General features: G+C 40.5%; 6 protein-coding genes and 2 long non-coding RNA genes across 12 annotated transcripts; 3 read left to right on the top strand and 5 right to left on the bottom strand.

Annotated features, from left to right (window-relative positions):
• Window positions 1-90: 90 nt before the first annotated feature.
• On the bottom strand, window positions 91-574 carry LOC104809090. Its single transcript, XM_019202008.1, has 2 exons — window positions 555-574; window positions 91-509 (listed from the first exon to the last, which is right to left on the bottom strand). The coding sequence occupies exon 2, from the start codon at window positions 462-464 to the stop codon at window positions 138-140; it is 327 nt and encodes a 108-aa protein (XP_019057553.1). The 5' UTR covers window positions 465-509; window positions 555-574; the 3' UTR covers window positions 91-137.
• A 29-nt stretch (window positions 575-603) lies between these two features.
• LOC109116488 lies at window positions 604-1,171 on the bottom strand. Its single transcript, XR_002023979.1, has 3 exons — window positions 1,138-1,171; window positions 781-1,071; window positions 604-715 (listed from the first exon to the last, which is right to left on the bottom strand). It is a non-coding gene; the product is annotated as an uncharacterized LOC109116488 (long non-coding RNA).
• A 249-nt stretch (window positions 1,172-1,420) lies between these two features.
• Window positions 1,421-3,756, bottom strand: LOC104808642 (long-chain-alcohol oxidase FAO3-like). 3 transcript variants are annotated; one of them, XM_019202006.1, is made up of 4 exons: window positions 3,499-3,756; window positions 3,121-3,393; window positions 1,790-2,905; window positions 1,590-1,698 (listed from the first exon to the last, which is right to left on the bottom strand). In XM_019202006.1, the coding sequence occupies exons 1-4, from the start codon at window positions 3,703-3,705 to the stop codon at window positions 1,687-1,689; spliced, it is 1,608 nt and encodes a 535-aa protein (XP_019057551.1). In that variant the 5' UTR covers window positions 3,706-3,756; the 3' UTR covers window positions 1,590-1,686. The 3 variants fall into 3 exon arrangements, with proteins under 3 accessions (XP_019057550.1, XP_019057552.1, XP_019057551.1); XM_019202005.1 differs by having other exon boundaries at window positions 1,421-2,905; XM_019202007.1 differs by lacking the exon at window positions 3,121-3,393 and having other exon boundaries at window positions 1,421-2,905.
• A 1,043-nt stretch (window positions 3,757-4,799) lies between these two features.
• Window positions 4,800-6,266, bottom strand: LOC104808641 (60S ribosomal protein L44). The gene is made up of 4 exons (XM_010534368.1): window positions 6,168-6,266; window positions 5,402-5,581; window positions 5,152-5,226; window positions 4,800-5,062 (listed from the first exon to the last, which is right to left on the bottom strand). The coding sequence occupies exons 1-4, from the start codon at window positions 6,168-6,170 to the stop codon at window positions 5,003-5,005; spliced, it is 318 nt and encodes a 105-aa protein (XP_010532670.1). The 5' UTR covers window positions 6,171-6,266; the 3' UTR covers window positions 4,800-5,002.
• Window positions 6,267-6,562: 296 nt separating this feature from the next.
• LOC104808636 (kinesin-like protein KIN-10A) lies at window positions 6,563-10,446 on the top strand. The gene is given in 7 exon segments (XM_010534362.1): window positions 6,563-7,293; window positions 7,592-7,747; window positions 7,832-7,939; window positions 8,047-8,157; window positions 8,243-8,633; window positions 8,951-9,849; window positions 9,941-10,446. Coding segments are annotated over 7 exon segments (2,586 nt in total). The 5' UTR covers window positions 6,563-6,663; the 3' UTR covers window positions 10,232-10,446.
• A 315-nt stretch (window positions 10,447-10,761) lies between these two features.
• On the top strand, window positions 10,762-12,727 carry LOC104808638 (polyubiquitin-like). The gene is made up of 2 exons (XM_010534363.2): window positions 10,762-10,899; window positions 11,470-12,727. The coding sequence occupies exons 1-2, from the start codon at window positions 10,861-10,863 to the stop codon at window positions 12,541-12,543; spliced, it is 1,113 nt and encodes a 370-aa protein (XP_010532665.1). The 5' UTR covers window positions 10,762-10,860; the 3' UTR covers window positions 12,544-12,727.
• On the bottom strand, window positions 12,704-14,358 carry LOC104808640 (CRIB domain-containing protein RIC5-like). 3 transcript variants are annotated; one of them, XM_010534364.1, is made up of 5 exons: window positions 14,223-14,358; window positions 14,055-14,138; window positions 13,824-13,947; window positions 13,626-13,726; window positions 12,704-13,434 (listed from the first exon to the last, which is right to left on the bottom strand). In XM_010534364.1, exons 3-5 carry the CDS (start codon window positions 13,924-13,926, stop codon window positions 13,036-13,038), a joined length of 603 nt encoding a protein of 200 aa, XP_010532666.1. In that variant the 5' UTR covers window positions 13,927-13,947; window positions 14,055-14,138; window positions 14,223-14,358; the 3' UTR covers window positions 12,704-13,035. The 3 variants fall into 3 exon arrangements, with proteins under 3 accessions (XP_010532666.1, XP_010532669.1, XP_010532667.1); XM_010534367.1 differs by having other exon boundaries at window positions 13,824-13,905; XM_010534365.1 differs by having other exon boundaries at window positions 13,824-13,901.
• Window positions 13,342-13,867, top strand: LOC104808639. The gene is made up of 3 exons (XR_770970.1): window positions 13,342-13,543; window positions 13,612-13,686; window positions 13,795-13,867. It is a non-coding gene; the product is annotated as an uncharacterized LOC104808639 (long non-coding RNA).
• Window positions 14,359-14,684: the final 326 nt, after the last annotated feature.

Raw genomic sequence — 14,684 nt, 5'->3', positions numbered from 1 at the left:
AAATATTAATAAATAATAATTATTTAAATTAAATTAAATTTTAAAAAATAATTTTAAAAATATAAAATAAAAAATATTTATTTAAAATTAAAAAGTATTTATTAAATAAAAAGTATTTAGTAAAAACAAATTAAACACTAAACAAAAAAGTTATCCGGATTGTCTGATCCGGTTGTTTGGTCCGCCGATGTCGTAGAAGGTCCGACTCCGGACTGAGGAGTCAGAAATGGGTTGAACGGCATCTCTTGCGCCGTTGGTGGGTCGTCTCGAGGAGAAAATAGCCGGGCGAAAAGTGTCTCGTAACGCGCAATCCGTGCCTCAGCTTCTTCAAGTCTAGCAATCTTCCTGCGATCGTCCTCGAACTCTTGAATCTTTTTCTTCAACAGCTCGACCTCCTTAGTGAGTGAGACGTGGTGACCGATCGATGTTGCATCCGGATGACCACCACCCAACTGAGTCGCCATTGCACCGACGCCGTATATACGTCCTTTGGCATCGGGTTGGACAACCTACAAAATCAAAAGTATACGTCAACTAAAAAAATATAAACTTACCTCCAGATAGAGGCTGTTGATTTCTGATGGCGAAAGTTGATCTTTGCCTGAATCGCATCCTCAATTTCCTGAACCCGATCGCTGATATAAGTACCGTCAGCTCGACGGTGAGTCTCCTGCAGCAATCGCAACGCAGAAGGTTCTTCACCTTCCTTCTGCATCTGCACCCAAAAAATTTAATTAAAAAAATTTAAAAAATTTTTAAAATAAATACTTATTTACTTACTATCTCATGGGCGACTCGAGCAAATGATCTCCGTCCTGCAGTGTGGGTCGGGGGTGCGCGTTCGACCTCCGCTCGGGATCGTCGATTGCTTGAGAATGTTTGACTCTTCTGCGTTCCTTCTTGTGAATCCCAATATTCAACTAGCTGATCGTAGATCGCCGTCGACATCCATGCAGGTCGTACGCGTCTGTTCTTTACCCGATAAATGATGTCCTTGAGGCGATCTCGGACGGCGAGCCTCCAAGCGGCGTAGACTCGGTCATGAACAGACTCGTCCCAATAATAAGCTTGCTATAAAAAAAATAAATTTACAATTTTGTATGCATATAAAATTGAACTAAGTGCCAAAATTCTTACCGCAAAAGCCTCAAACCAACGCTGCAGATCAGACCATTCACGGATTGGGGGGAAGCCGCACCCGTGAAAGGTACATCAAGTCGAGGAGGATCGACTACCACCTGATCCCGATGGACAGATGGTGATCTAGATGATCCGATCCCACGTCCTCGGGATCGTACCCCGCTACCACTACGACCACTAGAATGGGAGTGACTCATCTACAAGTTACATATAACAAAACAAAATCATGAAAACCCGTGAAGTAGCAGTAAACCATAAACCCTAAACCGTAAACCCTAAACACTAAAGAAACCCTAAAATCTACAACCCTAAACCCTAAACCCTAAACCCTAAAATAACCCTAAACCCTAAACCCGTGAAGTAGCAGTACTGCTCCTGCTGATATCAATATCCTTAGGGACTGTCTCATTCACGCCAAGATGTTCTCTTTGTCGGTCTTGTCCAAAGCGTATTTTATCCTTCCCTCTGTTTTGATCTCTCCAAACTCGCGATCCCTCACCATTGTTGCAAGATTTTCGGTTCTTGAATACTTTGTCATTCGGTTCTTCATGTCGAGACCTGAACTCCATGGAGAAAGGGCAGTGAACAAGGATGGTCCAAAAGTCGGTGTTGCTATAAGTGCTCTAACTTTAGAATCTTCTGATAAGACCTTATTGGCTGATGTAATTATCCCGCCCTCGTAGATATTTCCTTTGAGATGAGAGGTTTCCTTTTCTGGGAAGTACCCCCATGCAACTTGAGCAGGATGCAGATGAAGGTTCCGACCTATGTTACGATTCTTTAAACCGCTTCTGATCATCAATGGAGGTGTTAAGAGAGCCCCACATGCCACAACTGTTACTTTGGCTTCGATCTGCAGTTTCTTTGATACGTGTCCAATTAAAGTTTTCGCCATCACTCCCAAGCACTTCATCTTCTTTCCATTGAAATCTTTGTCCATATTCTTTTCTATAATTAGTCTCTCGGCTTTACATCCCGTTAAGACAACAGCCCCGTGATTCACCGCATCTAATAACCATGTCCGATCACTTCCTTGTTTGTCCCCTTGTTTGCAACCATAGAAACACGATCCACAGTAATGATTCTCTGAGGAGTTTCGTGGCACATTCACTACTTTGAGTCCGAGATTTAGACACCCTTTTCTCAGAACTTGATTCTGAAAGCTCTCCTCATTGCATCTATAAGTTACACCGATCCTCTTGCTCACTGCATCCAAGGCCGAGACATATTCTTGAGTCCCGAAAAACGGTATTTTGTGATCTTTAACCCATTCTTGAAGCACGGATTCAGGGGTTTTGATACAGGCCGACCAACTCAAAGCTGAGCCCCCACCTATGGTTGCTCCAGCTAGGATCATGAGATTTCCATCAACAGTTGGGAGGACACGTCCTGATTCATACAGTTGGCTCAATCCAGGACCCTCCAAAGGGTTGTACTCAGAAGGTGCAAAGTATCTTCCTTTCTCGAGAATCACCACTTTCAGACCAGCACTTGCTAGAATAGCGGCCGCCACTCCTCCCCCTGAACCAGAACCAACGATGACAGCATCACATTTGATCTTGATCGGATCATGGTTCGAACCAGAAGTTACTTCTAGGCCTTTCTCCGACAGTGATTTGGGAAGAGTTAAGTCTGTCTCTTTCATTGTCTCTACCATTCCTTTCTCAAGAGGTCTCTCTTTCAGAATGTTGGAGGTTTTGCTCTCTTCGAGGTTCACCTGGTACTGAATGGCCTCCCATGCCGGGTTTTCACCATTCAGACCGACCTACACCAATTCAACGGACTGTTCAGAAAATCTATATTGCTTTGTGGTTTTATATTTTCTGACAACTCGTCCAGAAAGGAGCGCTTTTCCTTGTCTTGGTTTTGTCTTAGTGAGAAACGCAAGCGTAGATTACGACAAAAAGAATTCATGAGCAAACACCACGGCTTACTTGCGACTCAAGAAAAGACAAAGGAAAACAGATGATTTGTCCGTACCCAAGAGAAGAAACAGAAGAGAAAAGTGACTTTGATGTAGACGAAGGCTACTCTTATGGCAGCCAAAAGCTTGTTTCTGAACCATTTCTGAAGAACCCTTTCCCTCTTCTCCAACGAGAGGCTTCCAAATCTTTCGACAAAAGGCCAGTTCGTGACCAAACAGTGGGTCCCGCAGAGGACTAGAGTTCCGAGCCTTGAGGACAGTAGAAGTAAAACCAGTCTCACTCCAAGCACTACTTCTATTAGCCCCCGTTTTGTAATTAACTCGACGGTCTTTAATTTACATTAAATTTGTGAATTCAGGTCCAAAAACGAAGATTTTCGATTCGAACCATACAATTACCAACAAAAAAAAATTGAGGGAGAAGTGATGTGAACCTGTTGTAGAACATGGGATTGAGACCCCGACTTTGTGTAGAAAGACTTGAGAGCCTCCTTCTTTGGATGATCATCTTCCCCGGCATCGGAATATTCCGGCGACAGAGGAGGTAATATCGTCTCGCACACGGCGGCAAGTGATTCCATCTCCGTCGCCGTGAATCCACGGCGAAAGAATTTTCCGGCGTCTATCTTCTCACTCATCATGGATATTAATTATAATGCGTTGTTTGAAGAACTATGGGAAATGTTAAAGGTGCATTTGCATTGCATCTATATTTATATACTGACAGATCTATGGATCGATTAGAACATCTAAGTAAATAATATGTGTAACATATTTTTAGTGATTGTGGCATTTAAAATTTTCTACATCTTAAGGGGAAAAAAAATACTTGCAAGTTTTCTTTTAAATGCTCGCAAGACTTCTCTCTCTAAAAGTCGTTGTATATTTTGTCATCCAATAATATATTTCCTTTTTTTTCATCAAGTATTTGTTATGTTAGGTTTGATATCTAACCAAGATATTGTTAAAATTAAAATCAAATATAAAGTTAGTATTTTGATTGGATAGAAAAATAAATAAATTTTCTATTTATTTGGTCCTATCATATGATTTAGTATTTGTTTAGATATCAAAATATAAAAATAATATCATTTTTTCGATAGGATTATTAAGAATTGCTTTCCACGTTTTCGAAAAAGGTTTTATATTAAACAGAAAAAGCGAATGATATTTAGGTTTTAAAGTATACAAAAAGATATAATATCACATTGAAAATTTCGATTTTCAAGAAACAAAAAATGATTTTTGGGATAATAATTCATTTTTAATAGAAGAAAATGGTAACAAAAAATTATCTTCATTCAGAAAAACACCCAACATGGGTGGAGATCAAACATCTATCTGGAACAAAAAACTAATAATTATAAAGGACATTCAATGTGAAACTTTGAGAAACTTTGAATTTTAAAAATTACAACGTTTTAATGACATTTTAAATTTAAGTTGACAAAAACAAATCGAAAATTAAAATTTACGTGGACTTATAAAGGAACATTTAAAATTTAAAATTAAAGAAAAAGAGAGTTAACTGAAAGTAATACGCTTGATCTAATTCTAGAAATCATACCAAGTGAACACAATTGAAAACTAACCGGTTTTCAAAATCTGGTTTAGACCGGTTTGTTCATAATTTCAGCCAGAACCAAGATCTGGCGAACAACGTATCAAAAGATGAAGCACTACAACAGTTTCTTCCCCTGAAAACACTGCAAGAGGATTGAATTGGAACAATCAATTTAAAGAAAAACTTCCATCAATTTGACATATGGAGCACAAATATTAAAGAAATCCACCAAATACAATAAATCTATTGATTAAAATCACCTGGGATCGGTTTGAACATGTACGAGCAACAAAGCAAATCTTAAAAGAGTTTAAAGCAGATTGATTCCAGTTCCGAAAAAGGGCAGAACTGAGAGTTTTAAGATAAAAACTGGCTTAGAAGAGAGATGTTCCCTTGCCCTTCTTGTCTCCACCGATCTCGAAGTGCTTACATCTCTGAACAAACAAAACGAAAACGTTAAATGGCCTGAACTGAAAGCTAGATATTCGATAATGACTAGCGAAAATGCTCAAGATTAATTTACCTTGATCGGATGCTGGGAGACATGCTTGCAGCTCTGGCACTGAAGCCTTAGAACAATCTTCTTCGTCGTCTTGGCCTGTTTTAGATTGATAAAGATTAACATATCGAAAACCCAGACAATACAAATCAGCTAAAACTAGACATAGCGTAACACATTAGAAGACAGATCCAACTAAACAAACCATTAGATAGCAAAACACTCCATCAACAGATCATAAAGGATTCATCGACCGGTATAATCCAAACCCTACCTTCTTGTGGAAGACAGGTTTGGTCTGACCACCATAACCAGATTGCTTACGATCATAACGACGTTTCCCTTGAGCAGCAAGACTGTCTTTTCCCTTCTTGTACTGGGTCACCTTGTGCAATGTATGCTTCTTGCATTCCTTGTTCTTGCAGTACGTCTTCTTTGTCTTGGGAACGTTCACCTACAACACAAAAAACATATACCATTTCACAAATATTTCATTTCAGGAACGAACATTGAAGTCATCAGTCACAGTAGCAATTCTAGAACAGATACCCAGACCCTTTTTTGGGATATCCTCAGATCTTGAGAAATCGGACAGGAATCAGTTCTAGAACAAAAACTCAGAACACATGGTACACCCTCAAATCTTGGAAAAGCATCTTCCTTTCTAACACTTTCAATGAATTCGGACAGGAAGCAACACATGCTCTCAAACTTAACCTTGATTTTCTTCCTCTTTCATTCAAATATCATCACTGGTTTCTAAACCCAAAATTGATAAGCGAGAAAAACAAATCCATAAATCTAAACCATTTTGATGAGCAATCAATAATAAAGCTCGAGATTCACGAGATATTTGTAGTGAATACCAAATAAGAAGATTGCTTCACAAAAAAAAAGGGGGGGTTGACATTTTCAGAAGCCCTACAATTTCCTCAACAATACCTCGCTAACCAAACAGAACCCTAACAAAGACTAAAGATTTTACACAGACAATAAGATTCATTGGCAGCAAACGCAAAGAAGAAGGCAAAATCAATTACCATTTTCGCGTATCGTATTCAACTTTCGCTGCTCCGGTGAAGTTCGTCGCTTCTGCGGCCGCTAAGGCTTGAAGAAAATGATTTATAGTGAGTGCTTTTCAGAAGCCCTAACGCCCTTTTTTTAATTACCGAATTTGCCCTTCTCTTAATTCACATACTTTGGGCTTTCTGGTAATAAAGAAGGCCCAATAGTTGACCCATATTAAGCCTAAGCCCAGTAGTGAGGAATTTTCACTTTTTTAGAAAGGAAAAAATATTTTGGCTCCCAAAAGAATTTAAAAAGATTATTTTATTTCGTTGGCTCGTGAACAAAAAATAGCCGTTGAACATCTAACGGCTATTTTCTTTTTGTTTGAACTTCAAAAATCAACCCTAATTCCCAATTTCATCATCTTCCAAAATCTCTCCTCTCTCTCTCTCTCTCTCTCTCTCTATCTGTAGCCCCGTCTCTGAATCTTAAAGAAACACTGAAGTCGATATCTGAAAAGCTTCAAAAATGGCACCGACGCCATCTTCTGCTCGATCGAATCAAACCCATCTAACCCTAATCAGAACCCCACAGACCAAACACCGACTCAATTTTCACTCCACCGCCGCAAGAACCGCAAATCTCGATGGCGGAGGCAACCACGCGCCGCCGGAGCACCCAGTTGAAGTCATCGGCCGAATTCGAGATTACCCAGATCGGAAGGAGAAGCCGGCGTCGATCTTGCAGGCGAACCCGGATAATCAGACGATCCGTGTCCGGGCCGAAATGGGATACCGAGATTTCACCCTCGACGGGGTCTCGCTGTCGGAAAACGAGGACCTTGAGGCGTTCTATAGGAAATTCATAGAGGAGAGGATAAAGGGTGTGAAACTCGGGAACAAATGCACGGTAATGATGTACGGACCGACCGGTTCAGGCAAGAGTCACACGATGTTCGGATGTGGGAAGCAACCAGGGATTGTCTACAGGTCCTTGAAAGACATTTTGGGGGATGCGGAACAAGATGGTGAAAGAGAAGGGGTTACATTTGTTCAGGTCACTGTGTTGGAGATATATAACGAGGAAATCTACGATCTTCTATCCTGTAACAATGGCAGCGGATTTATGGGATGGCCTAAGGGAGGCAACGGGTCTAAGGTAACTAAGTTTCCCTGATTTTTTTGTCTCATTTCTGTTTCCAATTCGTCGAATTAGTTTGATTTTGTAAATATGTGATAAGAATGAGGGAAAATCTATACTACAAGCATAGGTTCTGATAGTCATAGGCTTAGATTCGAACTTAGTGATCAGACTTTTTGTGGATTTGTCTGTTGAGGTTGAAAGTAGTTACAAGGATGTTGTTCAAAGGATGTGTTCGGTTATACAGTAAGAATTTATGACAGGATAGAGTTCTGTTGATATGTTTTTTCAAGACTTATGCTTCAAACGTTTACAGGTCAAGCTCGAAGTAATGGGTAAAAAGGCCAAAAACGCAACCTTCATTTCAGGGACTGAAGCTGGAAAAATCTCGAAAGAAATCCAGAAAGTAGAGAAACGGAGAATCATCAAAAGCACACTTTGCAATGATAGAAGTTCCAGGAGTCACTGCATGGTGTGTGTTTTTTCAGTAACCAACATATAGCCCTTTGTAGTTTCTGTTGTGAAAATTGAACTAAGGATATGTCTCTTTGAGCAGATTATACTCGATGTTCCTACGGTTGGAGGGAGATTGATGCTCGTTGATATGGCCGGTTCTGAAAATATAGACCAAGCTGGGCAGACAGGGTTTGAAGCAAAGATGCAAGTAATGCTGATGATGATGATGATGATCCTCTTTGTTTTTCTTTTTTAATGCATAAGATCTGTGAAGCCATTACGGTTGTGTAATTAACTGATGTCTCTGTTCGACAGACTGCTAAGATCAACCAGGGGAATATCGCGCTGAAGAGGGTCGTGGAATCCATAGCAAATGGAGATTCACATGTGCCCTTTAGAGACAGCAAGTTGACCATGTTGCTCCAAGTGCGATGTGTTCTATGTTGTTTGTGTGGCCTTTGTCCTTTTTATTGGCTTTTGTCCAATATTGATGTTGTCTGTTTGGATGCAGGATTCTTTCGAAGATGACAAGTCGAAGATTCTAATGATACTCTGTGCAAGCCCGGACCCGAAAGAAATATACAAGACTGTTTGCACGCTCGAGTACGGTGCCAAAGCAAAGTGCATAGTTCGGGGGCCTCACACTCCGAATAAGGATAAGAACGGTGGTGATGAGTCTTCTTCTACAGTTATATTAGGTTCAAGGATAGCTGCCATGGATGAATTCATTCACAAGCTCCAAGTTGAGAAGAACCAGAAAGAAAAAGAGAGAGTCAATGCACAAAATCAGCTCAAGAAGAAAGAAGGAGAAGTTGCTGCCTTGCGAGAGCTTCTACAACAGAAGGAAGCATCTGCTGCTAGTGAAGAGGAGATAAACAATCTGTTTGATGCTTTACTCTACAGTGACGCTTGCTGCTTCTAGATTTCCTTGTGTTCTCTGTTTCTGATCATTTCATGGCTCTGTTCAACAACTGTTTACTTTATTCTCAAGTTTGATGCTCTTCACCATCTTAGAATGGCTTCTTGTTCTCTAATTTCCGATAATTAGCCAACCCTTTTGCTGAAATGTTTGATCTTTCAAGTTTTGGAATTTCTCGACAAGAATAGAACTGCTTCCTTACCTGCAAGTAGTTTCAGATGTTGTGTTTCTATATTGCTGATTAACGTTCGATTTGAGGTCATCAAGACATTAGAAGTGAAACTCAAGAAGTCCGATAAGATCAAGAGGATTAAAGAATTGATTCAGGAGACGAATGCCGAAGAATGGCAGAGGAGTTTGTTGAGATGGAGAGACGGAGAATGGAGGAGAGGATTCTGCAGCAGCAAGAAGAAGTGGAGATGATGAGGAGACGGTTAGAGGAAATCGAGTTGGAGTTTCGAAATTCGAGGGAGGGAAACGGTGATGAAACTAGCGGGTTTGCTAAAAGGCTCATGAGTCTTTACTCTGACGAAGATCCGGGTATGGTGAAATCAATGGACCTTGACATGGGTGATCAAGAACCGTTGATCCGGGATGTCAAGCAAGTCGGTTTAATCAACTTTTCTCAGCAAAAGCCTTCAAATGAGGTGAGTGAGATGTTTGCACAGAAGTACCCTGACCGTGTATGCCTTAGCACCGTCTTCGAGGAGGAAGAGGCTGAAGAAGAAGAAGATGAGGAGAAAGTGATAGTTGAGGATAATGGCATCTGCTCAATAACTTCTGGTAAAGAAAACTGCTTCAACATGACAGAAGACAAAGATCTTGCCTCATCTAGAAAGAAGAGAATTCAGAACATATTCACCCTTTGCGGCAACCAAAGAGAGCTGTGTCACCATACCGGACAGCATGAAGCATCCGATAAGGAATCACCCGAAAAACCAGATGCTCAACTGTCAACCATAACCAAAAAGGCCGAAGCTTTTGCAGAAGAATCAAAGGAAAACTACGATTTTCCAGATGAAAGCGAAAACGATGAGCAGATAGAAGTAAACGTGAGATGGGAAGAGCCTAAAGAGAATCCCGGAAAGCTCATCACAACGCTGAGAGTAACAAAGGATGCAACACTAAATGATCTGAGGAAGCTCATTGAAATCTACCTCGGTTCAGACAACCAAGCCTTCACCTTTGTTGTCCCTGAGGTAAAAAAAAATGCCTAATCTTTCCAACCAAACACAAAGCTTAAATCAGTTGTTAACCATGATTCTGATGATGCTTCATCTTACTGTGCAGGAACCTTCCGGATCTATAGTCGCGAAAGAGAAAGAATCGACGGTCAAAGCCACAAAGCTGCCAAGCTGCAATGGCCGCCGCCACTCTTACACTGCTACACTGAGACAGGTAAAGAGCCTCCAGAATCAAACCTTCACTGTTCAGGCAAGCCCAGTTCCGTTTACTCCAATAGGGAACAAAATGCCACTTTCACCCATCTCGAGATTTTCGCCGAACCAAGGCGATGAATTGTCGCCAAACCTCGTGGCCCATCTCAGTTCCACACCGTTTGTCACCCGCAGAAGGCATTAGCCGGAGAGCTTGAAAGGGTGTAACACCTTTTGTCTATATTTCAGTGTCAGGGGCCACAGTTTCTGTATTCTTTTTGATGTCCAAATGGTTCTGCTTCTGCTTCCTTCAAACCATGGGAATGGAATCTTCCCGAACCGGTGTTGTTTGGTCTGTAAGAGAAATTGTTTGTCTCTTTTGTGGCATCTGACCACAAAGCCGAGAACTTTGTGTGATTATCAAACAACATTCGTGACACTGATTGCAGAAAACAGGTGGAATTCGAATTAGCTAATCCAATATAGATTGATATTCATTCGGTACAATACAAAATGCATTAATAGATAACCATAATAAATGTCCACACTTGTCATAAAGCTTCATAGTTTTACTTCTATCGATAAAACCTAGAAAACCAATATGATATAAATTACGGGCTATTAATATATATATATTCTAATTCAAGCAGGTGCCAAGAAAAACCCAAAAGACAAATATTTCTTTGGCGAAAAAAGAGCAACTTTTTTAATAAATTTGACAGCGACTTGGCACTTTGCAGTGTCCTCTAAGGTCTCAAGTGCTTCGACGGGAAGCCTTCGTTTTGGACCTTTGGTTTGCTCCAAAGAAGAGTTTTTTTTTTTCTGCGAATCGCCATGTCAGGATCTCGGAGTTGCAATTCATCTGACGATGAGGTTTGTCTTACTGATCCTTGTCTGTCGTGGGTTTTTATCTCAAATTTTCAGTTCGGTCCGAAGCCATTGTTGATCGCTTATTTCTCTTGGTCGTCCTTGACAAACCCTTAGTAGACTAGTTGAGAAGAGAAAATCTTTCGGTCTGTGACATGCTCCTGGGTTTGATGGTTGCTTATCATGAAATTTGTGTCGTGGGTTCGAGTTATTAGGGTTTTTTTATGTTAATTCGCTGATTGTTAGGAAGAACATGTTCTTGCTTCGTATCTGTTTGATGCTTTACTCTACAGTGACGCTTGCTGCTTCTAGATTTCCTTGTGTTCTCTGTTTCTGATCATTTCATGGCTCTGTTCAACAACTGTTTACTTTATTCTCAAGTTTGATGCTCTTCACCATCTTAGAATGGCTTCTTGTTCTCTAATTTCCGATAATTAGCCAACCCTTTTGCTGAAATGTTTGATCTTTCAAGTTTTGGAATTTCTCGACAAGAATAGAACTGCTTCCTTACCTGCAAGTAGTTTCAGATGTTGTGTTTCTATATTGCTGATTAACGTTCGATTTGAGGTCATCAAGACATTAGAAGTGAAACTCAAGAAGTCCGATAAGATCAAGAGGATTAAAGAATTGATTCAGGAGACAGAAGGAGTTGGGCAAGATTTGCAGAAGATATTGTTTGCAGGTACTCAGCTGAAAGACGAACAGCCGCTAGATCACTACGGTATCCATGATTTCTCCACCCTTCAGGCCTTCATTCCTGGCCCGGAAATGAGCATGTATGTCAAATTACCAGATGGTAAGATCTTCGTCTGCATAGCTAGATGCAATGATACCGTGAAAAAAGTTAAGGACAGTATTCAGTCATGGGAAAACATTCAGCTAGACGGTTTTAAGCTTGTCTGCAATGGGACAATACTGGAAGACGAGTGGTCACTTGCTGCGGCCAATGTCAGGAGACATTCACTTCTCAGTCTAGTTCAATGTCCAAAAGATACAGTATCTGTGTCCGTACATGTTCCGAGCGGGGAAGTCCTGAGGCTGGATGTCAAGCCTTTGTTTACCATCACTGATGTCAAAGAAATCCTCGGGGGAGTGACAGATATTCCCGTCAGCAAACAGAGTCTGTTCATCGAAGGAAAGAATCTCGATAATTGCAAAACACTGGCTTTCTACGATGTCAAAGAAGAAACCATCCTTGAACTCACGTCTTCATTTCAGATATACATTCGACAGTGTAACAGAGAAACATTTACTATTAACGTGACCAAGTATTCTTCTGTCAGGGACGTGATTGATACCGTGAAAGATCCTCACATCTTTAAGCAGCACTTGTATCATGACGGGATTCAGCTCGAGGATTCAAGGACTTTGGTTTCTTACAAGATCAGAGAACACAGTTCCTTGGAATTGGTTCCTTCTTACCAGATATTTGTCAAAACCTTCTATGGAGGAACTGTAACTCTGGATATAAACAAGTACGATAAGTTGCAAGATTTGAAGACGAAGATTTTCTCGAAGCTGAATCTGCCGATTGATCGTCAAGTTATCTTCTTCAAGGGAAAGGTTCTCGAGGGAGAGGGCTATTTGGTGAAATGTAGGATAGAAAAGCACTCCTCTCTTGATCTGGAGCTCACCGTTGTTCGCCAATGATCTCCTCCAATGGAATTTCTCCACCCGAAACTTATCCACAAGTCGGTAAATCTTTTTGTGTTTTGGCTAGTTTGCCTTATTTTAGGTATGCTTCATCTCTTGGAGATGTGAAAGTTAGAGATGAAAATTACTTGTTCCTAGCAGCTTCTATATATGAATCTTGAAAAGAACAATATTTTGCATATATCGAGCCCGACTTATATTTTTCGACAACCAAATCCCAAGAAACTCGTTACAAAAGCATGCCCGAGCTCGAGAAATCTTAGAATGAACCGACTATACAGCAGGTAAGGGAGCATGTTTTTGTTGTTATGGCTCAACATTCAGCAGAGTGGTCTCTCCTCATGCCATGAAGATGTCGATGTGGCGGCATTATCAGTATATGCAAAAGCAAGAGTTTACATCATGAGAAGCGGGCAAAGAATTGCAGTGTCACTCCAGAAGACTCCCTAATGGTCTAAAAGGTTAAACCTCGTGTTCTTTCGTCTTTTTTTATCGTCCTGTCGAAGTGCCGAGACCCGTGAAAGGGCAAACACCCCTCACTGGAATATCTTTTTCATGTGCTGTTCTTGCACGTTCGACAGGCACGGCTTCGCTTCCCCGACCCGATGACCCCTTTGACTTCTTTTGTGTGGTATGCTTTGAGGCTGTAGAATGTTCGGTTTGAGAAGGTAAGTCTAGGCCTGAGCCCGAACCTGTGCTCTGATCTCGATGTTTTCCTCCATTGTTGCGCTTTGATTGCTTTGTCGGCCCGACCCTCGATGGAGAATCCACGGGCGAGTTGCTTGTGCCTGTTGACAGTTTACGCCGTCCCTTCTTCTGTCTCTCGGTTTGGTTTCCGGGTTTTCTGGTCGAACCTGACATCAGCTCTGGAGCCTTAAACTCGTTCATCTGAATCATGACATGACAATACACAGATGAGAGATGTCTGAAACTGTTTCAGCACCGGAATCTTTGACAGCTTCACAACTTTGACGCTATATCATATTCAAATCCAAAGGTATGAACATATATATATTGCTTATTGAATGTGATTATAGTGTAAGATAGTTATATATATATATATAGGTGTATGTATATACCCAGCTTGGGGTGGTGGAAGAGGGCCCTTCCCATCCAATATGAGCGACGTGTTTCACATCGGTAGGTTTCCCGATCTGCATTTCTGGCTCTTTCTCATTTTCTGCAATAGTTTTCACAATATCATAACCAAACAAATCAAAACAAAAAGTTACGATTTCGTGTATGCAGAATCTCGAATTTTTATTTTATGTTCTTACCGAAGATACGAGCGATGTATCTCAAGCCTTTCAAAAGGCCCTTCATTGATGGCTTCTCTTCAAGTTGCCGCTGCAGACCTAACTTGCACGCCAAGAAACACATATTACCACTCTCTCTTTTTTCCTTGTTATGGAAGCAAACCCAAAAAAACAAGAATCATGAGGGAAACCCCAAAAGGATTTGAGATAATTCAGGACATTGTAGCGTCTATATGTATGAAATTTACTTACATTGTTAAAGGCGGCAAAACCCTAATGTCATTGAAAATGATTGAAATTGCTTTCCCAGATTTTCCCGGAAAATTACAGAGAAATCTGAAAAGAAAACAGTTTAAAAGTTAAATCTTTTAATTATCACATATTCAAAGGAAGAACCAAATGAAAACAAACAAGGATTACCTCGATATAAAAATAATTTTAGATCAAAAAGAAGAACGATATTTAAGATTCTTTCTTCTTCTATGAAGGTGGAGACTCAGCAATTCTTTGATAACAAAAATAAGGGAGAGGGAGGGAGAAACAGAAATAACAAATAATTTTTGTATTTTCTCTTTCTTCGAGCCCAAGGCTCTTTTTTGCTGTTATGAAAATGTTTTCCAAGTCTCTTTCACATTCGGACAGTGTGACACGTGGCGATAATCGGTTGGCTGTCAGGGCTGCAAGTCAAAGGACAGCCAGAAGATTTCCCGTAAAATTCTGCGTTACAAAAAAAACTTAATTAGTCCAAAATTAGGGTTTCGATGAGTCATCAATCATACGGTTGACGTTGCTCTGTCATAACGCGGTATAAACTGTTCCGTACAGAACCAAAGAATTATTGACGTCACCTATATATTATTTTCTTTTTCTTTTTTTTTGGTC

This window comes from Tarenaya hassleriana, unplaced genomic scaffold (genome assembly GCF_000463585.1).
Source record: "Tarenaya hassleriana unplaced genomic scaffold, ASM46358v1 Cleome15, whole genome shotgun sequence".
Classification (NCBI taxonomy): Eukaryota; Viridiplantae; Streptophyta; class Magnoliopsida; order Brassicales; family Cleomaceae; genus Tarenaya; species Tarenaya hassleriana.
Note: the sequence above shows the minus strand (reverse complement) of the source record. Positions and strands in the feature narration are given on the sequence as shown.